Below are 26,622 nucleotides of genomic sequence, written 5' to 3'. Positions count from 1 at the left end.
GGTTAAAACTATGATTCCTATAAACATAATTGAAGCCTACGTTAATGTCAACCTATGCTCTATAAGGTTTTTTCCCTATTTCAATAATTTATTACAAAATTGATTTACTGGTTTAGGACCTCGGACCTGAAAAAGTCTATGAAAATCAAGCTTCTTCTGTATGTACCAATCAAAACCTGGGCTCTCCCCTCACTATACCACAGTGTTCGAGTAGACAAGCATTTGTTGGATTCTTATTCACTTTTTTGGGTTTTGAAGTGATGTGACATTGTGATTAGAAGTACATATCTTACAAGTAATTACGGAAACGTATAATTAATATGTCAAATTCATAAATTAATTTGTTTAATATGGAATAAAGAAGAAATCCCTCAACAGTGGAAAGAATCCATAATTGTTCCTGTGTTTAAAAAAGGTGATAAAATGAACTGCAATAATTACCGTGGAATTTCTCTACTCTCAACAACATATAAAATATTATCTAACATTCTTTTAACAAGACTAACCCCATATGCTAATGAAATTATAGGTGATTATCAATGTGGATTTAAACGCAACAGATCAACTGCAGATCAAATTTTTCACATCAGACAGACACTTGAAAAAAAGTGGGAATATAATCAAAATGTCCATCAGCTATTCATTGATTTCAAAAAAGCATATGATTCGGTCAAAAGAGATAAATTATATAATATATTAGTAGAGTTTTGAATACCTAAGAAGCTTGTTAGTATGATAAAAATATGCACCAGTGAAACAGAAAGTAAAATTCGTGTGGGTATTAATATGTGTGACAAATTTACAATTCATGATGGGTTAAAACAAGGAGATGCATTATCTCCATTGCTCTTTAATTTAACCTTAGAATTTGCTGTTAGGAAGGTAAAAGAAACTAACGAAGGACTAAAATTAAATGGTGTGACTCAGTTGTTAGCATATGCAGATGATGTAGACTTACTGGGGGATGATGTGAATACAATTAAGAATAATGCTAAAATATTTTTCAAAACTGCTAAAGTGATAGGTTTGGAAGTTAACAAAGAGAAAACTAAATATATGCTTACAGGCCGAAACCAAGTGTTAGGTAATAATCAAAATCTAATTATTGATAACAACTCGTTTGAAACAGTTTCCAAATTCAAATACTTAGGAGTAATATTAACAAATGAAAATTATATTAAAGACGAAATAAAAAGTAGACTTAATTCAGGAAATGCATGTTACTTCTCTCTTCATAAACTTTTGTCTTCTCGTTTAATATCTAAGAAACTAAAAGTTAAAATATACAAAACAGTAATTTTGCCTGTAGTATTATATGGGTGTGAAACTTGGTCCCTTACATTGAAAGAGGAACATAAATTGAGAGTATTTGAAAATAGGATCCTTAGGAATATCTTTGGACCTAAAAGGGATGAGGAGACAGGTGAGTGGAGAAGGTTACATAATTTAGAACTACATAATTAAGAACTACATAATTTGTATTCATGTCCAGATATTATTAGAATAATGAAATCAAGAAGACTTAGGTGGGCAGGTCATGCGGCACGAATGGGAGAGGAAAGAGGAGTTTACAGGATTCTTGTTGGGAAACCTGATGGTAAGAGACCTGTAGGAAGGCCAAGACGAAGATGGAGGGACAACGTTGAGATGGACCTAAGGGAAATCGGTAGGGATGGAAAAGAGTATATAGATCTTGCTCAAGATAGGGACAGATGGAAGGCCTGTGTTGCTGCAGCCATGAACCTTCGGGTTTAAGAAGGCTAGAGAGTTAGTTAGTTATCACTATAAAAGTACAGAAAGGATTTTAAGTTTTTCATGCTTATTTATTAGGTTAAGCCACACAACTATTTGCATAAAACCTCACTTTAAACACAAGAAGTGTTGTTCTACACCTAACAAATTGGAAGATACAAGCAAATTTCTGGTAAAGAGCTTAGGTGGCCATTTTGGGACTCTCTCCACTTTTAACATACTTCCGATGGCCAGATTTTTTAGACGTTTTTGTAGTCCCTTGGAATACCAAGTAGATAAGGAAAATGCTGTGAAACTTTTTGTTAGAATTATTTTGGGGTTATGGTACTACCTTTTTGTTTTCAGCTTGACTATATTGGTTCAAAGTCATGATTTCGTCAATGATCAGTTGATCAGTAGTTTCCATATTACAGTTCTTTTTGTAACACAGTATCAAGTAGAGTCACTTCACTGACTGACCACAGTGAGTAGTAAATACAGTTGTCATCTCAGCACTGCAAGTTCCAGGTTTAAGTTCTGGACTGGGCATGACCCTTCACCAGTTTCATCTGATCATGAGGTGTGTGCAGGATCCTGAAAAGTCTGTACCAGTATTAACTAACTAACTCTCTAGCCTTCTTAAACCCCAAGGTTCATGGCTGCAGCAAAACACAAGCCTTACATCTGTTCCTAACCTGAGCAAGATCTATATACTCTTTTCCATCCCTACCGATTTCCTTTAGGTCCATCTCAACGTCATCCCTCCATCTTCATCTTGGCCTTCCTACAGGTCTCTTACCATCAGGTTTCCCAACAAGAATTCTGTAAACTCTTCTTTCCTCTCCCATTCGTGCCACATGGCCTGCCCACCTAAGTCTTCTTGATTTAATCATTCTAATAATATACGGACATGAATACAAATTATGTACTTCTAAATTATGTAACCTTCTCCACTCACCTGTCTCCTCAACCCATTTAGGTCCAAATATTTTCCTTAGGATCTTATTTTCAAATACTCTCAATTTATGTTCCTCTTTCAATGTAAGGGACCAAGTTTCACATCCATATAATAATACAGGCAAAATTACTGTTTTGTATATTTTAACTTTTAGTTTCTTAGATATTAAACGAGATGACAAAAGTTTATGAAGAGAAAAGTAACATGCATTTCTTGAATTAGTCTACTTTTAATTTCCTATTTAATATCATTTTCATTTGTTAGTATTACTCCGGTGTACTTGAATTTGGAAACTGGTTCAAACCAGTTGTTATCAATAATTAGATTTTGATTATTACCTAACACTTGGTTTCGGCCTGTAGTTTTCTATTTGCTAACTTCCAAACCTATCTCTTTAGCTGCTTTGAAAAATATTTTAGCATTATTCTTCATTGTATTTATATCATCCCCTAATAAGTCTACATCATCTGCATATGCTAACAACTGACTCACACCGTTTAATTTTAGTCCTTCGTTAGTTTCTTTTGCCTTCCTAAGAGCATATTCTAAGGCAAAATTAAAGAGCAATGGAGATAATGCATTACCAGTATTAGGAAAAAAAATTCTCAGGAAATTCCAAATGATCATTTTTAAAAGTGATTAATTAATGTTTTCTACATTGTAAGTGTTGACACAATTTGGGATTTCCACAGTGTCGAGAAATTTTGAACATTATCCACCCTAATAATTTTCATGAGTTGGTCGGAAAATTGTGAATTTTTCCCATTTTGAACAACAGGATTGAAATAAAAATTCTGCCCCGATCCCATCCCAATCATACCAAAAAAATGTCTGTCCCGCCTAAAGAGGCAGAAAAGTGATGAAAAATAAGACTATTACTATATCATATAATTTTGATTGTTGTATGTATCTTGTAGGAAGAAGAACAGAAGAGGTTGGAGTTGGAAATGCAGAAGAGAAGAGAACGAATAGAAAGATGGAGAGCTGAAAGAAAGAAGAAGGAGTTGGAACAAGCGAAGAAAGAAGCAGAAAAGGGTCTGCTATTAGGTATGTATTTTCATTTTTTTTTGTTCTATCACTGGAATCATAGTATGTATAAAAAATGTTTAGTATTCAGTTGCTCGAAAGAATGCAAGAGCGTCAACAGAAGTACAGGGTAATTACAGACTCCATGAAAGAATTTTAAGATTTGGTATAATTAAACGGTTCAATTACATGTATTGTGTGATACACAAAGTGAAAGACAAAATTTTGAGATTTCTTTGCAGCCCTCATACAACCCACATCTAGCCTGTAGACCATACCCAACACAGCATATTTGGAGCGACTGTTCAAATTGCGGCAGTGATTTGGTGTTATGGATCATCAAGGTCCGGTGATAGGGGTGGTACATGCACGTGATCCTTGGCATGGAAATCTCTTTGCAAACACTTACAATTAACTGGCTGGGAAGAAAACTAAAGAATGCAAAATGCTTTATGCACCTCTTTGGCTGTTTTCACAACAGATGAAACACCCCCCCAAATCAAACAAAAGAAAATTAAGAGTTTTGTCTTTCAATTGGTATATAATTTATTATTATTTTTATTTTTATTTATGTACATGTATAATTTGTATGTCCTATATGGTAAGAGGCATATCTTGCTACAGCAACAGATGATATTGGGGGGGGGGGGGGGGGGGGTGAAAAAAACCAACCATGACAAATCTTGCTGCAACCCTGTTTGATATAGTCAATAGTACACTCATGTTATGACTTGTCCCCCTGCTTTCATTCTAAAGATGTTCTGTTTAGTCTTGTAGTGAAGCTGATGACAGAAATGCATCAACAACAGTGTTCATGTGACTTAACCCGTAACTCGCGTGGCATGGTCCCTGGGACCTGCAGCCTAGAACAACGCTCTCACTCTCGGAAGCAATAACATGTGTTTTCCTCTCCATTTCAGTAGCTTCATATTTTTCATTATCACGTAACCTGCCGGCACCACTTCGCTAACTGTGTTTTAGTGTCAGAGCAATAGACACTCGTGGATCCCACGGACCACGTGACGCCATTTGCGTAAGTCTTTCGCCAATGAACCTGGTGCGAGAATCAGAGTAGACAATCCATTTTTTTTTAGTGAAAACATCCTTGAAGCGATTGAATAAGTTGGAAGCGGAATTGAATTATCAGATCTGGAGTCTGATAAAAGTGATAATGAAGTTTTTATCTCCCATTTTGACGTTACATCACTCTACGACTCCAGGGGTCCCGTGTTGGAATCCTGGCCTGGATGTTTGTGAGTGTCCATTCATCAATTTCATCATATCACCACTCATCCCCATCTTCATAAATTAGCCAAAGTGACACAAGAAGCAAAGTAAAATAAACAAATCAATCAATCATTTTGACATTGTGCAGAATTTTTTTTGTTTGAATTTTTATATGTGATTTTCTTTTCTTTGGATAATTACATGTATGTTCTGTGATAATTGAACAACTAAATGATTTTTTGTAGCTTACAGTCACATCAAAATATATTCACAGGGCCGTTTAAAAACACGGACAGATTTTTGTAGCGTCAGATAAATAGAGTAATAAAAACTACAATAACAGAAATAGTGGACAAAAGTTTATCATAATTCCATAAGGAAGGTCCAAAATAAATGATAATTTGTGAAAAAGTTCACTACTGTTTCGATAACTTATGGAAATAGCGAATTCAAGTTGTTGGTCTGGGCACCATGCCAGTTACGGGTTAACATTGCAGGAAAGCCACAAAGTTATGCCCAAGGCTGTCTGATTTTATAAGTAAAATGTCCAAATGCACAGTTACTTTTTCTTAAAACTGAACACAGTTTTGCTTCCTGGATACATACAGTCCCTACCAAAAGTTTAAGACCACATAGACAAATAGAAAAAGTACATATGCGAGTGCTTTTCATGAAATAAACACTTTAATACAAAATTGGAATTATTATGTACTAATGTTATTGAAAGGTACATCAAGATCAAGAAAGTGTAAGGGTATATTAATGCACTTATAACTAATAGATGCAACTAAAGGTACAATTTGTAAAATCATTAAATCTGAAATTTGAAAATATACTTGGAAACAAACATTTCTCCTGAAATTAGATGAATTAAGTGTAAAATTTTAATAGTCAACCTTTAACTTTCAAGCACATTTGCACACGTTTTCTCATGCTGCGGACCAATTTCTGGCATTCTTGGGGCGTAATCTCATTCCATACTTCGAAGATCTGTTCTCAAAGTTCCTGGACATTCCTTGGCTGCCGTCTGGCTACATGAAGACCAATGGTATTCCATAGGTTTTCTATAGGATTCAGTTCCGTACTTCGTGCTGGCCAAGGCAACAATGGGATTTCCCTTGCTTGAATCCAAGCCATTGTTGCTGCTGACGTGTGGCAAGTTGTGAAGTACCCGTTGTGAAGCTTCTGGGCAAACGGGAGCATGTTATCTTTCATTGTTTCGATGTATTCTCGTGAATCCATGAAGCCAGGAATGAATCTCAAAATCCAAGTCCCTGCAGCAGACATGCATCCCCAGATCATGACTGATTGACCCCCACCCTGAACAGCTTGCACAAGGCATTCAGGGAGAAGTTTCTCAGTTGCTGTCCTCCGAACTCTCACTTTTCAGGAGCTGTACAGCACGAATCTCGATTCATCACTGAAAAGGACCTTACCCCAATATTCCATGGACCAGTTTCTTTTATTTTTGCACCACTTCACACAATTTCTCTTATGTACATTGTTGAGCAATGACTTGTTGAGAGGAGCGTAAGATGCAAGTCCACATTCCCCCATACAATGCGAAATGGTCATCTTTGAGACCCTTTTATTAGTGGAATCTTCAAATTCCCTCATTATCGCTGGAAGAATGGCTTTAAGGTTATTCTTTGCCACTCTCGCGATAATCCGGTCCTCACGTACAAGCGTTACCCTGGGGTGGCCGCAGCGTGGTTTATCAACCACTGTACATTGCTGCTTGAATTTGTTTATAGTGTTCCCTCGTAGGTTTTACTCACATTGAATGCGACTGCAATTTCTCTATGAGACCTATTGTATGTATACATACCAATGATTTGCCATTTCACGGCCACAGATTTTCCCCCCATTATCCCATAGTTTGCGATTCAAACAGGCTGTTTATTATCAAGCATAACGAAAACAGGTTTGGACTTGCACAATGCTGCTACTCGTGATATTCTTTCTGCACCATCTATTGACACACGTTTCAACTAATGACTGATAAAATTTGTTCACCCCAGCGCAGTCACTGAGGAAGATATTGTTATCTGAAGACCACTCAGTTTTCACTGTATTTTTTTTATTTTGCGAATTTTAGATAAAAAATATAAAACAAAAGTTGTTTTTTTGGTGCCAAAAGCTTCGTTCGTGCTCCACAGTACTGTCATAACGACGTCGGTTACGTGTATACACATACTTCAAAGTACTGGATTTTTCAGTTAAGAAATTTGATTTTCCACTTATGTATCTCAAGAACTACAACACGTATACCAATATTTTTTCGGCACTATATGCCTCACACACTATATTACTTCCATACAATTTCACTCCATATTTGTACCAAAAACTTTTGGTCAGGATTCATTTATATGAAAAAAGTTGGTGGTCTTAAACTTTTGGTAGGGACTGTAGTTTAATTAAAAAGATGAATGAACCATTCATGTTCTTTGAAGATATTTTATCAGTAGAATATCAATTGATATCAATAAATTTTATGTTTGGTGCCTTATTGGTATGGGCAAAATTTTCATATTAACTCATTTCCCATGGCATAGTGCAAAAGTTCATGGGGAACTTTACCACCCTTTCCACTGTTGAATCTCCTGATTCGTTATTCTGTCTCGTCTGCTCTTCTCTGTCGTACTCATTAAGAATTTACCCTAAGCTCTTCTTTTCCATGTCTTGTTCTTGTGTTTCTTCTTGTTACTAACATGTCACTCTTTTATTATTATTATTATGCATTGAATTTCATTTTTTGTGTGGAGATATCAGGGAAAATGCCTTTAACTTGCAGTAATCTAATTTACAATGCCTCTTTTTCATTTTGCAGCAAACCTTCCATTACCAACAAAGAAGTGGACTTTGGAAGATGACAGTGATGAAGAAGAAGAGAAGCAGGACAATAAGGAAAATGATGGAGAAGAAGCAGAAGAGGTGGACCCTTTGGATGCATTTATGATGGTAAGAACATCACTAAACTGATCGATTTTGATTTCATTTTAAAGTCCACTTTAAGCACAGAAGGTTAATATGAAGTGGACCTACAGTTTAAAGTGCGATCCGAACCAGTATTATGCCTCCACCGTATATTGAACCTTGGACCCCTTGATTACAAGACAACGACGTTACCACTATGCCATTGGGAAGGCTCTACTAAACTGATTAGACACTGACACTAATATTCTCCCCCACCCCCCATATACTCCTTATTCCCACTGATGCCAGAATTGTAACAATTCAAAGTATTTCAGAACATTTACGAATTTTCTGATAGAGATACTTTTACTGATTCCCACCAATACCAATGCTTGAAATTTGTAACAATTAAAATTTGTTAAAAATGTTGATTATTATTATTGGGTGGTTATTCCCCTTCATCAGTTTTCGAGAGTTTGCTTTAAAATATTCAAGAATTACATCAAAATATAAAAATACCTCTTACACAATAACAAAATACAGTTTTTTTCACATAATATTGGTAAAAAAATCAATGCAAACTGAATTTTGCGTAACTTCCAGGACAATTATACTCCAGAAAAGTGTCTCGTTGCATTTTTGTGGACCCTGTGAACAATCACAATGCTGGAGAAGTATGAGATGGTATTGGTTAATAAAATACAACCAATCCTTTCCGATGCTGATACCACTGAGATAGGCCAGTACCGATACATCAGCACTGCTATTGGCTCAGCCCTAATTGTAACTATTGTATAGCAATATACCAGAGTTTTGCTTTAAATTATACATAAATTCTCATGAGATAATCATTTTAAACAAGATCCATTTATCCTGACAATTTTCTTGCGAAAAAATAATTTGCAGGTTATTCAGATTTCCACGAGACACCAGGACCTTGGAAAAGTATCAGCAATTAAATTATGTTTAATAAGTACAACCCCTAAAGAACTAAAATAACCACCCAATAACTCTGTTTAATAAGCTAATCTCCCCCTGCACTCTTAATACCAGTTATAGTATGTATTGAAATAATTAGAAACTTAATTCATCCTAATCTGTGCAACTAGCAGCAAATATAATAGATGGACACTTAATACTATCAATAATTGGAAATACAGGAACAATATTAGAAATTATTGGACTTTCAATATTCTTTTCATCACAAATTCTATTAATTATTATAGAAACAGCTGTAGCATTTATTCAATTGTATGTATTATTAATTGGTATTTATTCTAGAGAATCAAAATAAATAATGTCAACAAATCAAAATCACCCATACCACCTAGTAGATCAAAGCCCATGACCAGCAACAGTTGTAGCACTAAATCCTAATTTTGAACAAAGTAAGTTCAACTACATTACTTTTAAAAAAGTAATTTTCCAAAGACTGCTGCAGAACAGGTCCCATTGGAATCAGCCAGTAGAATTTCTCACAGGCATTTGTTTACTCACTTTTGATGGTTGTCTGCACCTAACTGTATTTCTTGCTTGCAGGGAGTTCAAGAAGAGGTGAGGAAAGTAACCAAGCTTGGTGGGGGAAAGAAGGCTTCTGCCGTGAAGCAAGGTACTGCTGCTACGTCTGGGGTGGTAATCGTAACTGGAGTGGCCAAGAAGAAGGACGACAAGAAGAAAGGAGAACTCATTGAGCAGAATCAAGATGGACTAGAGGTCAGTTTCATTGTACTCTTATCATACGTAGCAAGCTCTCTCTTTTATTTCGTAGAAATTTAAGCGAAAATGCAAGCTTAACCAGGTCTCTGACATACAATGCCATTGTTATAAAAAATTGAACTCAGCCTTAGTTTTCATGATTTTTAGCTTCACTTCAGCAGTGGCACAGTATTTCAAAGATCTGGGTTCAAGTCCTGGTTGCAAGTGCATTTTTTGCTGAAATTTCTAAAAAGTATGTATGCTGTGTGTGCCAAATCATAAGTTATCTTGTATTTATTGTTTTGCATGTTAATGTTTGAAGCACTTTTTTTTAAATATATACTTTGCTTATAGATGTTCTCTTCAAATATTACCAAGGTTCCTAATGACCTGTAAGAGCCAGAGAGAATCCAGTGTTTTTCATACATTCCAGCATTTTAGAAATGTAAATAAATTTCACTTTTCCTGAAGTAGCAGCTTGTTGGAATATATTCTATATAAAAATTATTTCATAGTTCATTTTGTTCATTTCTTTTGTACACTAATGTAAATTTTTTAAGATTTGGAAAGTTGGTTATTCGTATTGTACGTGTTAGGTTAAAGTTAACTCTTGAACTCGCTTGATTAAGTAACTGAAATCCAGTTTTGACATGTACTTACTGAAGGCAGCCATATTGAATAAGAGCCAAAGATGGACTAGGAAGCAGTGACAGGGCACTCCACATTGTCTTTTACTTTCAATCTTAACCTTTTTGACCCTACTTACCTTCTCATGTTTTAAATTGGACTATTCTTGCCTAACCCCTGAAGAAGCTACAAGATATGGCAAAAGCTAGAGGAAAACAGTAAGTACATGACAAAACTGGACTTCAGTTACTTGGTGAAATGATGGCATGCGGTATAAGTTATGTCTTACCTTGCTTTATGTTTGGAAAAACAGTGATGAAGTAATAATATAAATTTTATGCTCTTTGCAGTATTCATCAGAGGAGGAAGAGGAGGATCTAAATGCAACAGCTGCAGGCCTTGCAAATAAGCAGAGGAAAGACCTAGTGAAGATCGACCATTCCAGCATGGACTACCCACCTTTCAGAAAGAACTTCTACGTGGAGGTTCCAGAAATAGCACGGATGACAAATGCGGAAGTGGAGGCTTACAGAGAGGTAAATGTATTATTTAAACTGAAAAGTATTTGCATGATAATATCTTGATCTATTCTCTGTCTCTCGTCTCTTTTCCTTCCTTCCTTCCTACTTTATGCTCAGAGTGCTAAAGGGAACCTGCCCTACAGTTTAACCCTAGAACACTACCGTACATAGAATTTACCTGTGGTGTGCCCTTAATTCCCTTCCCTACCTTCCACCTCTCACCTACACACCCCTCCACCTAGCAGTGCCTCAAGCAGTCTGTCAGACGTAAGACAGCACTGTGGTAGGGAGGATGCAAGCACTGATCGTCTTGATTTGGTTTGTTATGTTGTGCACTGTATGTCAATTTTACTAGCTGTATGTAGTAAAACGAGAAAAAATTTTCACGTAATTTTGACATTTGTAAATTCTATTTGGATAGTTAAATTTTGAAAACAAAAGTTCAGAACCATGCACTATTTTCTTGTAAGACTTTAATATTACATTCGTTCCTTATTTACAGTGTTATGAATATTATTATTGTTTGAATTTTTCGCCTTCATTCTTAATGTATTGTCAATCAAGACATTCTCTTAAAATATTCTATGAGTAATAAAACCATGTTTATACATTTCAAAATTAAGAATAAAACTCCAATATAAGGAAAATTAACAAAATAATGTTCACAAAGAATCGTCATTTTGTTTTCATGATGTAGAGGTTGTTTTGAAAATCTATTCCTTATATACGTAAAATTTATGTAGCGCTAGTTACACTCGTGTTCTAGGGTTAACCTTTACTCGTATTTTGGTCGATATATCGACCATCGAATATACGGTGCTAATCGTATTTTGGTCGATATATCGACCATGCAGCTGATTACAAAATTCCTGTGTATTTATTATCTTGATACTTTTATGATTGTAGAAAACTTCTTACGTCACGTGCCGGCAACATATTTGTTAAAACACTAAGATCACACACTAACAGCACAATAAAAAACACTTCAGAGTTCTTCCAAGCTTTCGACTCCTTCACGGAGTCATCTTCAGGGCTGGTCGAGGACAGACGGAGTAGACGCGGTTGTCGTTGCACTGGTTACAATGTTAGCTGTTGAAAGCTAGAAAGCAGCAGCGATGGGACTCAATGCTCTGACCATTGTGTTACTCAATGAAAAATCTGCACTGGCTGGCCCTGGCCTTTAGAGGGCTTTTATACCATGCAGTTTACTTTAGTTTTAGTATGTAGTGTACATAGGGACCTTGATTTTTCGCAAATGACATAACACCAAAAAATGTTAATTGCTGCAAAACAGTATTTGTGTGGGTGCAGTGACATGCTCTGAATATATTTTTCGGCCAAAATCACAAAATAATGGAAATTTGACATAAAGTGAATTGTCGCGAATTTCAACACATTTTGTGCACAAGAAATGAAAAATACCACAAAAATCCAACCTTCTTGTGTTTTAGGCTTAACCTCTAGTCCCCCGCCGTTGCATATGTGCAACAAAAAAAGTATGTCCCTTGCAGCCGCGGTTGCAGATATGCAACAAACAGCTTTAGATACAATTATCGATGGTTTGCCACACTTATATTTGTATATTGAGGTTGAAACACTGGCAGTTCGGTCGGGAACAGGTTCTGCAATCGTGTTTATGAAAATTCCAAATCTTCCCCCCCCCCCTCCTTTCTCAGAATATGTCACGTGTTTGGGCTTTGGGCTCATGTGTTCACTGGTCAGTTGACAGACACAATGAATTCTTGGTATTTATGATGCTGTTTTCCTCCAAGCTTCCAACGCTGTGATTTAGTACTGATAAGGCACACATTCTTCTTTGTGTTTAGACCTGGTGATCCAGCTGAAGTAGTGGCAAGAGGGGGGGGGGGGGCAAGGAGAGAGGGGATATGATTAGGTTTGGCGGTGTCAGCTTTCTGTCGCCTCTATGTTAGAAATGCAATGAAGCTTGACGATAGCCAGAGGCGCCAGAAGCGTGAGTACAGCGCCTAGAATAACGTAGTGTGGAAAACTGCATGCTTCTGCACTCTCTGGCTGGTTCCACTCGAAAATGATCCGCTAGAGGCGCTGGTGTTCACCCCGGTGCTTGGTGTTCGACTGCTTATAATGGAAGTAAATGGAGTTTTCGCTGCAACGTCTGATTCTTTTACATGAAGCATTTCTATGAATGTGATAATTGCTGTGATATTTGGTACAGTGGTCGCGAAGATATTAACGTACATTCTAGACAGTCGACCACGTCCTGTTATCATCATACTTTCGTTAATAATACGGGAGAAAAAATACACGTGGAATGTTCTTGGCAACTAAATTTTTGTGTATGAATTAGGTTCATTATTATTATCATCATCATCATTTCTTTTAAAGATATCCACACTGAAGCATTTGTATTTTTGATATTTACTGTCTCTTTTCTTCTGCTTTAAACTAATCGCGGCGATGATGATAATGATGATTGCATAAAACGACAAGGGGAACCCCACAAAACTTTCTTAGTGCCATCGACATGAGTGTAAGGAAACTTTCAAACCAATGGGACAAGCGACACGGGATGTTCACACTGTCACACTAGTGACACACACTTCCAGACTGTAAAATAGCATTCATTGCACATGAGGGTTCAAACAGCAAACGACACGTTCGTATGGCGTATTCGCGTGCTACTTGTTACTTCGGTCGGAAAGCTCCTTAAAGGAAGGGTGCTGAGACCAAAGCAACGCGCTACAGGGGGAGTTCCAACTAAGTGACAAGCGACATGGTGCCTTCAGTCTATTAGCAAGCGTTGCTTGTGAACAACAGATAGGCGACACGATAAACCGCACATTACAACAACAGATCTAGGCGACACGATAAGCCACATGTGTCGCTTCTGCGTCGCTCAAACTGGGCCATTCCCTCAATAGCTTGCAACATGTTGCCGTGGTTTGTTGTTCGCGCATACGCAATGCAATGAGTGTCTTGCTTTAGTGAGATTGCGCACCAAAGAGACAAGCGGCACGCGACACTTATCGCTTGAGGATTTCACCAACCGAATGCTGGCCTGTGCTTCCCGTCATGCCGCTACGATGTGAAATGTTGCTCTTGATTGGCTCCTTTCCAAACAACATGTGTCACTTCGGTATGAAAGTTGCCTTGGACCGAATGACCTGTGTCGCTTTGGTGTGAAATCCTCGTATCGTTTGTCGCGTGTCGCTTTGGTGTAAAATCTCCTTGAGGAAACTGTGCAGTCAGAGCTTTTGTCCCTACGGTTCGAAAGGCTGCATTGATTTCCGACTGCTCGCTTTCAAGCGACATTTATGGTTTGTCGCCTCGGTATGAAATATCTCTCAGGATACTATTTATATTCTAATAACATAGAAAAATATACACTAATACACAGTCCAAGACCTGACGGCCGGAATCACATTGCGATGTTTCTTCTTGTGTTACGCACGCTATTTATTTATTAATTTTATTTTACTTTACTTTCGAAATTAATGCCATTTCGTGACTGCAAATCACTCCACAAATATAACTGTTTCCATCAATTCACTTACCGTCTTTCTAGACAAACAAATCTACACAATATATTCCAAAAACTAACTAAGCCGCATTACTTTCATAACAAAATTAGCACCTGGGTCGATCACACTGCCATCTACTGGGTCGTTTTCCACACTACGTTATTCAAGGCGCTGTAGCGTGAGTCTATCCACAAGTAGAGACAAAACAAACGATTGCAAAGGCTTCCTTCCCTCCTCTGTTAGGAAAAACAGTTCGTATCATATAACAGCTCATTGATTTCCCTAACGCACAATCGTTTCCTAATCGTTTCCTTCCGGACATATTTCCACAAAGAGCTGAGTCAACAGGGAAGAAATAGATTGACAGTATCTACACAAGATGCAAGTGCGAACGAAAAAAAGCAAAAGTTCGGGTTTTCTCCCCAAAGTAGCTGGAGAAGAGGGGGCAAACTCCACATTTTTGTTTTTTTCATTGAAATTCGGGGGATGCAGCCCCCGCCCATAACCCCCCGTGGTTGGGGCATCCAAATTTTACTTTGTTGCATGCACTGATGTTCTACCTGCAAAACAAAAGTTATCCGAAGTAGATTGGTCCCATAGTGTCCGAGTTATAACAATTTTATGAATAATATGCAAATTCGCTGTTTTGAGGAAAAAAACAGAGTTTTACGTTTTGCCTTATTATTCAAATTGTATTGCACCCACGAACATGAATCAAGTTTCATTCTGTTGCGGAAGGTCCATTCTTTGGAAAAAAAAAAAAAAAAAAAAAAAAAAAGCAAAAGTTCCGGTTTTCTCCCCAAAAGAGGGGGCAAACTCCACATTTTTATGTTTTTTTCATTGAAATTCGGGATATGCAGCCCCCGCCCGTAACCCCCCCCCCCCCCCACGGTTGGGGCATCCAAATTTTACATGGTTGCATGCACCGATGTATTACCTGCAAAACAAAAGTTATCCGAAGTAGATTGGTCCCATAGTGTCCGAGTTATAACAATTTTATGAATAATATGCAAATTCGCTGTTTTGAGGAAAAAAACAGAGTTTTACGTTTTGCCTTATTATTCAAATTGTATTGCACCCACGAACATGAATCAAGTTTCATTCTGTTGCGGAAGGTCCATTCTTTGGAAAAAAAAAAAAAAAAAAAAAAAAAAAGCAAAAGTTCCGGTTTTCTCCCCAAAAGAGGGGGCAAACTCCACATTTTTATGTTTTTTTCATTGAAATTCGGGATATGCAGCCCCCGCCCGTAACCCCCCCCCCCCCCCCCCACGGTTGGGGCATCCAAATTTTACATGGTTGCATGCACCGATGTATTACCTGCAAAACAAAAGTTATCCGAAGTAGATTGGTCCCATAGTGCCAGAGTTATTACGATTTTTCTCCATCATGTATACGAATTCAAATTTTGCGCTCAAAGCCTCGGCGACACTGGGTTTACTTTCGTCAGACCGCGCGGCGTACTAAGGGTTAAAAATTAAAATGTCCCATATTTATGCATGTATAATGTGCATGTTTTCCAAAATTTTATCCAAATGAAAACTATGGTGTGAGTTATACATGTAATAATTTACACACCTACATGAAACCATGTGTAATTGGATGTTCCCCATGATATCGGAGCATTTTGCAATCCCGCGCAAACTGATTCACTTTTGGGGAGACAGATTGAACACCTGGAAGAAAGGGCCGTAACATTGGAGTTTGTTGCACAAGAAACGTTTTGTACTATCGAGAAAAATGCCATGATTTTCATGAAAATCAAGTTCTTACCAGCACACACAAGCCAGAACTTTGTTAGACCCCGCATGAGAAAAAATGGAAAATAACTTCCTCCAAACTCGTTTCCAGTGCATGAAACTGTCACAACCAATTTAAAATATTGCTTTAAAAGCATAATGAATTTTAGGTATATTTGGCAGAAAAATGTGCTAAAATAAATATGGAAATTTGGGGGAAAATAACACCAAAGAATCAACGTTCCTAACTATACAAGGGCATTAACATTGTTTTTAATGTCGGAGTAATTTTAATTTTATCATACATTCTCCTGATGAAGATTGACATTTACACTCTGGGTAGTGTGTGCACATCTTTGTCATCAATTCTTTATGTGCACACCACTTGAATGTATGCCTGAGTAGTGGCTGGAATCGTGCTGCTTGCCAGCAAAATTGGATGTTTCTGTCCCATCAACTCATGTACGAGGCTTGTCAGGAAAGTAAAGATACAAGCGAAAAATAAGATGTACAAGAAATGTATTGCACACAACTAAAGCTACACTGGATACACTGGTACAAAGGCTATTTCTCCACCATTATCCAAACATTTGTTCAAACGCGGAACAAGTTTTTGTATTCCAAAATCATAAAAATCCGCCGCCTGCATCTGGAAGCAAGTTGTGACTTCTTCCCTGACCTCATCCTCATTGTCAAAGGGTTTTCCACCAAGATGTTTCTTTAGGTACAGGAGTGCGAGGTCAGGGCTGTATGGTGGATCTTCAAGGACGTCCCATTCTAAATGTGCAGGCAGATCCATGTTTCATCACCTGTCACTATGGAGTCCAGAAATGCATCTCCCTCTTCCGTGTAGCGTGTAAGAAAGTCCAGTGCGTATCCCTGTCGTTTGGTTTTGTGTTCGTCAGTCAACTTTTTTGGGATCCAGCGTGCACACAACTTTCTGTATCCTAACCCACTCACAACTTCATGAATAGTATTTCTTGAAACGTCAGGAAACATCACACGCAATTCTCTAATTGTCACCCGCCTGTTCACATGAACATCTGCTTCAATGCGATTGCGATTGCCTTTAGTGATCACAGACGGCCTCCTGCTCCTATCTTCATCATGAATATCACACCGACCTTCTGCAAAGACACGACACCACTTCACCACATTTTGTTGATTCATTACATTACCGTACACAATCACTTTTTCTCAATGGATGTCCGATGGACGCTTTCCTTGTGCCTGGAAAAACCTGATCACGACACACACTTCACACCTGGCGGGATTCAGTACTACTGCTGCAATTTCCAACGCATGTTCCTCGCACAAGACTCAGCGCAGCACTGACGACTCACTCCCAATCCTCGTCGTATGGATCAAGGTTAATGCCAGTGTTGCCAACTTTGGTACACATTTTTCCCCTAACGTGGAAATCGGTTTGTATCTTTACTTTCGTGACAAGCCTCGTACATGGTGCATTTGGTAGATTTCTAAGCTGAGGTTTTGTCGAGCTCCTTTTCAATAAGCACACTGTGGAACACTGCAATAGATCTAACTCTGATCAATAACATGGTATTTAGAGAAAGATTTCATTTGCTTCTGTGTAGTTTGCTAAGATATACCAAATGAAATCAAGTGTTGAGTGTTAAGTGTTTTTAATGTTGTTATAATGCTTTATAAGTAGGGATGTGAAGTTTTCGTTTTATTTTTCCCTGAATTTCAATGTTATTTTTCATGGTTTAGGGCAATTTGCATGAGTTTTTACTGTTCGTTCTATGCTTAAGATTTTCACATTGTTTTAGTTCTGGAAAATTGATACAAATTTTAGTTTTAATGGCCGAAAAAAAAAAACATGGTAAGAAATGACCAAATTTCTTCCATTTGGAAAACTATTTCATCTCATCAGCCACAAAATATGAAATACACAATCATACACATAATATTTCCCTAACAATTCCTAAAAATCCCTCTGCAACCGTTCCCTCTCCCAAATACAACATGTGCTTCTCCCTCAAAATTTTTCCATTTCTACAAAATTTCCCTTCTGGAAAGATCCACCTGAGTGAATTCTATTTCAGGATGAGGTTAAACACTGTCAGTCATGTCTGGGTCAAACTGCAATAAATGAAATGTGATAATCTCGAGCACTTCAGGTAGTTCTTTTTGAACAGAAGAAGTGTTATCCCCAGTTTATAATCCATATTTCCCTGCGTTTTTTTTTCCATTAAAATGTAAAATTCGGCGTTATTTTGTAAAATGGCATAATTCGCGTTGTTCCGTAATTCCAAAACACCAAAAATTTGCCTCCTTTACCTACCCACATACATTTTAAATACTTTATTGTGCTTTCCTCAACTTTTTGGTGTTATCGTTTAAACTAAAAAAATTCACGTCCCTATTTATACTTTACTTTAGAACAAATAATTTTTATGAATGGTTTTTATATGGTAACAAATTCATGCAGAAGTATGAGGAGGCGATTTATAAATAAACTTTCTCAAAACATGCTAAAAATAAATGGCAGTACAAGAAAACAAAAATCCAACATCTTCTGTGAAAAAAGTACTTGATAACTGTAATGGTAATTGGGAAATGTTTTATTTAAAATAAATATTCACTTGAGGAGTTACACAAATCTGATTTCACCAGCAAACAGTGTGATTCAAGCCTCTACACAAGTATGTCTTCAAGTGGCACAATAACCAGATAACAATATTCTTATGCTTGGAATAACCACTTTTGTATTGCATAATAGTTCATCAGAACTTACTTTGAAAGTGTTTTTATTTTTTCCTAGGTGCTGAGTGTCTCGCAATGTATGCACGTCCTTTGCTAGTGTTAATGTAAGAATGTTCTTAAAACTGGACCATCAGCAGAAGAATGAAAGTCACTTTCAAAACAAGATTTAATGTATTATTGTAGGTATTAGATAATGTTAATAGGAAAGCAATAAATGTGCAAGACGTTATTTCACTCTTACTGACATCTGTTGTTTTGTCTTTGATACCAGGAACTTGAGGGAATTCGTGTGAAAGGCAAGGGCTGTCCAAGACTAATCAAGGCCTGGGCACAATGTGGTGTGAGCAAAAAGGTACTGGACATCCTGAAGAAGCAGAACTATGAGAAGCCAACTCCAATTCAAGCACAGGCCATTCCAGCTATTATGTCAGGTATTTACAGATTATTTGTTGGGAAGTCACAGACACAATTTTATTATCTTCAGTATAAGTCAACATGTCAAGCATGAAACCATCTCCAATCAATCTTGTGGTCCACTTTGAATACATATACTTTATATTATGTTAAACATATGCATACAAGTAGGAAGGTCTTGAGGAACTAGCATGATTTTATTTAATTATTTCTAGAGCTGAGCTGATACCATTTTGAACTGATACCGATTCCCAGCGATACTGATACCGATACTTGAGAATTGCAATAATTAAAATTTGTTCAAAATTTTGATCAATATTGGTGTGTAAATATTATTTTCCAATTATATATTAATTTACCAAGAAACTTGGTTTAGAATATTCAAGTATTTCATCAGAATATGAAAATAGATAGTATGTGATCACAAAATACAGTTTTTCGCGCAAAATAAAAAGTAAGTTTGAATTTTGCACAATTTCCCAGATAATTAGACTCTGCAAAAGTTCCGTGCTGCATTTTTGCAGACTCCGTGAAAGACCAATATGTCGGAAAAGTATCGGCTTGTGTCAGTAGATGAATTCCAATGGATATTTTCCGATACCGATACATCGGCATTGGTATGGGTTCAGCCCTAATTATTTCTTAACCTTTAATAGATAGAACCTTGATAACGTGTATGTCCAACAAAGACTTAAGATAAAAAAATGATAATAATAATAATAAAACACAATTAGTTCCTATTTTTTATACTATAATATTAACAGAATATGAGATTAATGCTGGAAATTTTACAGATGGAGCTATATGCAATTTTTCCTAATACTGAAAAGGGTGTCCACAAAATTTTCTCTGAATATAAACAGGCCTAGTTTCAAGTGGTCATATAGATGTGAAATGTGTGTGTAACTCAAAACATAGATGTTCATACTTACGTCACATACTGTGTATGTACATTTTTTTTTACCACATGGCAGACATCAACATTAAATTCCCACTCTTGCCACACACACTGCAACATATCCACCAAAATGCTTTTTGTGAGTCAGTGGCAGCAGTGATCGCAGCTGTTGCGTAGACAGGTCATCACCCTGAATTGTGTTTCCTCTGGTTGTATGTGCACCAGTTACAGTCAGTCAGTTTACCAGCTGATACTCATCTTCTCAGCAGCTGCTTGAGGAAATTGCATAGTAGTATTAAAATAAGTAATAATATTTGTCACAGTCTTTTGATCATTTCAGTCATTACTGTGCGATATTTTAGGTATGAGTAGTGTAGTCATTATTCACAGAATCAGCAGTGATTATTTGCAAAGTATGGTAGTAGTGAAGAAAATAGTTTGCACGCATCCTTGATTTCTGAGTTTTGTAACAACTTCACCTTTCTCCTAGGGAGATTTAGTAAGGCACTAGTTAAACCAGGAGCGACCAACCGGTCCACCCAAACCGAAAACCTTTGATTACTCGTCCATTCCACTTCTCCCCAAAGGACCAAGATTGTACAATCCCTGTTATGTTGTGTTTTTGGGCATGTTCCAACCCAAGTAACAGAGTACGCACAACATAACATGGTGGCTTCCGAGAAACGGTGTGATTGGCAACGAGTTCGAATCCTGGTCAAGAAGGGCCTAGCTTTTCACACTGCTTCTGGAGTTTTCCGGAGATCAAAATAAATTAAGACTTAAAGTTTTTAACCAGGGAAAATAGGAGATATGCTAAACAGTTTGGCAAGGAAGACCTACTTTAACAAAACTACACTTTTTGTCACTAACTTTTGAACCTTTTTTGTTTAATATCACTTCTCTGTTTCAACAACAACGAATAGCACATGAACATCCTTAGAAACAATTTCAAGGACACAAACAATGCAGTTAAACAGGTACATGAAAATATTTACCTGGCCTCTCCCTTGTTAGTGCTCTTACAACTTTAATCACTTTACTTTGGCATTTCAAGAAAAATTACTTCTAGTGTACTGTCACAAATTTGGTTTGAATCCAGGTTGAAATTCGATACCTGTTCTATCTGACTTCAGGTATTCACATCTTTACAACATATACCTAACCTACTATCCGTGACAAAAGTATTGAGCCCTCGGTTTGCGTGCTTGTAAAACTGTACTCCTTGGGAGGAAAATTGTAAAATATACCTCATTGGAAAGCTCAGACACAAATGTTTGTAAAAGTGTAGTTTTTTCGTGTAATTTTTACATTAGTCGAATTCAATTGTGTGTAGCTTTGTGTAAAACCATCGTAAAAATATGTTGTTTTTTTGTGATTGAAGCTTGGTTATGGGGAAATATCTCAGTCAAATATAATGGTAATATCAGCTGTAGAACAACCACAATTAATGCTTAATTATGATGTTTGATTGATTGATGGATTTGCTTTATTTTACTTCGCCTTTTGTGCCACTTTTGGCTAATTTGCAAAGATGGAGATGATTGATGATGTGATGAAATTGATGAATGGACACTCACAACATTCATGCCCAGGCCAGGATTCGGACCCGGGACCCCTGACATTGTAGCGCGATCTGCTAACAACTCTGCCACGGTGGCTGGTAATTATGATGTTGCAATCTCGGAAATTGCCAGTGCAATGGTCATGAATGCATATCAAAATGATAGCCGTGGAATAAAAATCCAATTTCCATATCTCATTCTTTCACACTGTGTGAATTAAAAACAACAGAGCGAATTGTTTTTCTTGGCAACCGGTTCCCACGCGATTCACATCGTTGCTAAGAACGCATGTAGAGCAAGTGAGCTTGTTGCCAAGCGTTTCCGCTTGCCCTTTAAACTCCGCATCCAAGCAGCTTTGACACGGGAAATGAGCCGAAACAATGTGTTGCGCAAAGGAAAGCATTGTATAGTTGCCGAAAGTTTCTTTTCTCACTTTTGTGTTTACATTCATGCCATGAATATTGCCTGAACACCCACAAAGCCATAATTATTCTTACGTGCATTCTGTCCAGGCAGTCGGTCTCTCACAAGTTTGTTCGTATGCGCAGTATTGAGGGATAGCGGTTCTGTGAAGTAATTTTTTTGTTGCGTGATAATGGCAAGATGATAATATCATAGTGGTGCAAAAGAAATAATAGTCAATGCCAAGATATATTTTTTACCAGGAGAAACGAATAGGTGCATATTACGACATAAGCCAAGGTGTCAAGTGCACAGTGGAGTGTTTGGGAGTTATGTCAGCACAGTGAAAAAGATATGTAAAGAAAAAGAGAACAACAAAGATTTGCATCGACCCGATATTTTATTGGGCAAGTTTTTGCAAGATGTGGTGAGAAGAATGATACACAACTTTTATTTTAATTATCCAGTTCAACTGAATCCATTATGAACAGCATTTTTTTACTTTTACCTTTCACTCGTTATATTTATTGAAAATTTATTAGTTTTTAGTCCTTCTGTGTCTCTAAATGAACCCACAACTCCTTGCTTATTACAACAGTTGCAGCTGTGTAAGAGACCAAAATATAAAAGCAATATTTCAGGAGGAATGTATAGAAACACGTTAAATGCTGAAACCACCACCACTACTCGATACAATGCTTAAGTGAATTTTGCGAGATAAACATAATTTACATGCGTTTTTGCTCGAAATATATTTTAAAATGTTAGTTGACATGAAGGCTTCAAATGCGCTATTTTTTAAATATAATTTTTATGCGTTGCTATCGCTAGTACTCACCTCGCTCTGTTTCCCTTGCTTATGAAATCGTTGTACACAGTGTTGTTATTGTATACAGAGAATACTGGATCTCTCATCGAACATCGTTGCACTCAGTATATCTGTTTAAATGTGCGACATAAAAAAAAAGAAACTGCAGTACAGCAGTACTCCATTTGCAATATGAGAAATATTTCATTCATTATTTTATGCTGCGACAATACTTTGGATCGGCTAGATGGAACGCACTTGCTCAATTCTCGCAGCGAAGTGTAGCGAAATGGCAACGCTGTGGTAGTTGCCTGCAGCTCGCGGAGTCTGAGATTGGCTGCACCCGGGCATACGTCATGCACACGTTTACCATATTAGGAGTTCGAAATAATAATTAATATCTGGAATCATATTTGAGGTACACACGCCCAACTTCTGGAATTTGATTATGTGAACATTTTTTTTGCAATTTCATTGAATTTGTAATTATGCATTTCAAGTTTGCATGTTTCCCTAAAATGCCAATTTTTGAAACATCTAGTAAAAAATATGCATTTGATTTTTCCTACAGAGGTGCAGAAATAATCAAACTTCAAGTACACAAAATCTTAAAATTATATGTACAGTCGATTATGAACTGTATGGTGTTAAGTTTCCCGTTCATGAAAATTGGAAGAACAAACTACACTTTTCAGTGATTTTTTTATAATAGTAAGATAACAAAGTTAAGATTAATTTTCAGATAACACTTATTAAAAAGTAGATCCTTGAAACTTTCAAATGAGGTATATTTGAATTTTTTTTCCACCCACGGAGTACAATTTTACAAGCACGTAAACCGAGGGCTCAATATTTTTGTCACGGATAGTAGTTTGGATTTTCTTGCACCGTTCGACACCATGGGAGTATTCAACAATAAATTGTACCACACAGAAACGTATTACAAAAATGCACGTTCAAAAATGACAAAACTTACTAAAAGACAATTTATCAATAAAGTAACATGCTCAAACTCAATTAAACAACACAAGAATTCAATATTCCTGTAACATCGAAAGATGAAATTAATCGTCGATATACTTATGGTTCAACTTATCTCATTATGTACACCAACCAGCCGTGCCAGGCACACCCTCAGCTAACAGTCCTGTCTCTTTCTGCACTCTTGTGCTGGCACGCTATCTCATCGTATCGGAACTTGACTCTCTACTGCTAGCGCAGGCAAACCAAACAGGCACTTGAGGGAAAGATCCTCGACCAATCAAGAGCATGAACACAGTCACGTGGAAGATAGAGCATTTTGTTTAAAGCTACAACAGGTGGCGTAACAGAACAATTAAACACCGAGTGCAGAGTAAGTGGAAAAGGAGGGGAGGGAGAAGAGGGGAGCTTGTGGGGCATTAATAAAATGAATTAACCACAGGTCTAAAACAAGATTCAATGAAAAGAAAGTGACAGGTCTGTCACAAACAGAATGATGTTGCACCACACACATCTGGATTATTCAGTCAAAACTAGAGAAATGTTGCAAATGCTGCAATTTATGTACAAATATGTACTCAAAGTAAAGTATATAATATACTTGAAGATATGTAATATGTAGCATGAAATTCATATATGTAGGCAGCATTTGGTCATTTTTGCTTGACTGTGTACACAACATAATATTCCTGGCCATACTCGAGATCAATATGCGTATTATCCACTGTATGAAATTAGGCCCATTTTATTGTGACAGGATATTTGTAGACACACTGTACACTGTTGGGCCATAATTCACAATCTGATAACATTTATAGTTCAATAATGTATTATTTGCAAATGAAATTGACATCAAAAGTTGCCATAGGTAAAGAGAAATGTTTATCCTCCTCACAATCATTGTGTGTTAATATTGCCGAGTCTGCATGGATAATGATTGTCAACATACCAAGAAATTTGACAATTGAGTTCTGCACTGACATTAATCTAACAGGTATTCTTGTCCTATTTCACTCTTTAATATATCTCGTTGAGTTCAATACAGTTTATGCATTGATTACTGCATTTTCTTCCCCAACAATACAGGGTTATTCAAAATGATGGACTCACTTTCATTCATGTATATTTCCTTCAATATACATTGAATATGAATAATATACATGCAATAGAGAGAGGAAGGTCTAAAGTTCACAAACTTACAATAGAGGTTATAGATGTTCCCAATATGGCTGCCGTCTGCTGCACGGCGAACATCTAAGCGGTAGCCGAACTCATCCCACACACGAAGAAGCATCTCTTGCATTACTCAGTTCACCACAGCTGTGATACGGTTCTGCAGGTCGGCCACAGTTGTTGGTAGAGGTGGTACGTACACTGCTTCTTTGACATACCCCCACAGGGAAAAGTCACATGGCATGAGATCAGGAGATCTCGGGGGGCCACAACAGAAGAGCCAGGTTTTCATTTCCCATGCGACCTATCCATTGTTGAGGAAGGGCTTCATTCAAAAATCCTCGAACAGCAATTTGCCATCTTGTTGAAAAATGAAGTTTTGGGAATCTTCATTAAGTTTAGGAAAAAGCCAGTGTTCCAACATGTCCAGATACGTTATCCCACTTACAGTGCTCTCCGCAAAAAAAAAAAAAAATATAATAATAATAATAATAATGGTCTGTAAATCCTTCTGTGCGATAAAGCACAAAACGCATTTTCCTTTGGTGAGTCTCTCTCATGTGGCAGTGTTGGATGGGGATTTTCCAGACCCCGTATGTGAACATTGTGCCTCTTCACTTTTAAGCTAAGGTGAAACATCGCTTTGTCACTGAGCACTACAATAGGGAGAAACGTGTCATCCTCCATTTTTTTTAGCATGTTCATAAAAAATTCAACGAGCTTTTGTTTGTCAATCCCGAGAAGTGCCTGTACAAGTTGTAAGCAGTATGGCTTGTACAGTAAACGGTATCTCAAAACTCGCCATACAGTTGGTTGAGGTATTCCAAGTTCTCTGCTAGCTGCATTGGTTGACTTTCTAGGACTGTGCACATAACTGTCTTCAATTCATCTCACGTCCTCCTCTGAGACACACAGGTAAAAAAAAAAAAGGTAAAGTGGTCCCCTGTGCATAGCACCACGCCATGAAGGCGTATAGGGGGTGTGGGGGTAACGCCCCGCACTTTCTTGATCTGGTCGTGAGTGGGGGTGATGTGATCAGCATCACGCCCCTGACCGCCTTTACCCCCCAGGGTTTCCCCCAGGTACCCATGTTATTCGTTGCTGGCTGGGCACCGGGGCCGCTTTCATCGTTAGAAAAGTTCCCGGATTTGAACCGGCCGGGGATCGAACCCGGGACCTTGAGCATGGTAGTCAGACGCATTAGAGACACACAGTCAGCCCGTAATTTTTCCTTTGCAGAGACATCCAGTTCGTTGAAATTGATTAAACCAACGGCATATGCTCTTCCTAGTTGGCGGTTCTATGCCGAATCGGAGATGGAATGCCTGCTGCACTGCAGTTTCCGACTTAGTTTTGCCGAACGCAGAAAATCTTATGCTGCACGGTGGCCATCTTACTCAGAACTGAACTGAAGCGTGCTTGGTGGCACAAGCACGCGCACTCAAGTGGTTGGTTACGCAACTGCGCTCTCTCTCTTGTATGTATATTATTCAAATTCAATGTATATTCAAGGAAATATACATGAATGAAAGCGAATTCATCATTTTGAATAACCCTGTATTATATCAGTATATGATTATGACTATTGGCTCACCCTGTACATTCAAATTACAATGTAGAATTTCCTTATATCAACCATGAATTCAGTACAAGTTTGTAAAAAAAAATTACAACTCAATCTGCATTGTATATTTTAATTATTTATTGCTGTTACTTTTTT

The 26,622-nt window shown here is 37.4% G+C and overlaps 1 protein-coding gene across 2 annotated transcripts in view; it reads left to right on the top strand.

Annotated features, from left to right (window-relative positions):
* The window catches only part of Prp5 (pre-mRNA processing factor 5), an 82,566-nt gene that overhangs the window by 17,612 nt on the left and 38,332 nt on the right, over positions 1-26,622 (top strand). For both annotated transcript variants that reach the window (XM_083138107.1, XM_083138106.1), the window contains exons 5-9: positions 3,607-3,736; positions 7,773-7,903; positions 9,398-9,571; positions 10,531-10,716; positions 18,936-19,095. In XM_083138107.1, coding sequence (XP_082994233.1) covers positions 3,607-3,736; positions 7,773-7,903; positions 9,398-9,571; positions 10,531-10,716; positions 18,936-19,095 — 781 coding nt within the window. The remainder of the gene's footprint in view (positions 1-3,606; positions 3,737-7,772; positions 7,904-9,397; positions 9,572-10,530; positions 10,717-18,935; positions 19,096-26,622) is intronic.

The sequence above is a fragment of the Lepisma saccharinum genome, chromosome 16 (assembly GCF_977018435.1).
Source record: "Lepisma saccharinum chromosome 16, izLepSacc3.1, whole genome shotgun sequence".
Lineage (NCBI taxonomy): Eukaryota > Metazoa > Arthropoda > Insecta > Zygentoma > Lepismatidae > Lepisma > Lepisma saccharinum.
The sequence above is the reverse complement of the archived record's forward strand: the minus strand, read 5'-3'. Positions and strand labels throughout refer to the sequence as shown.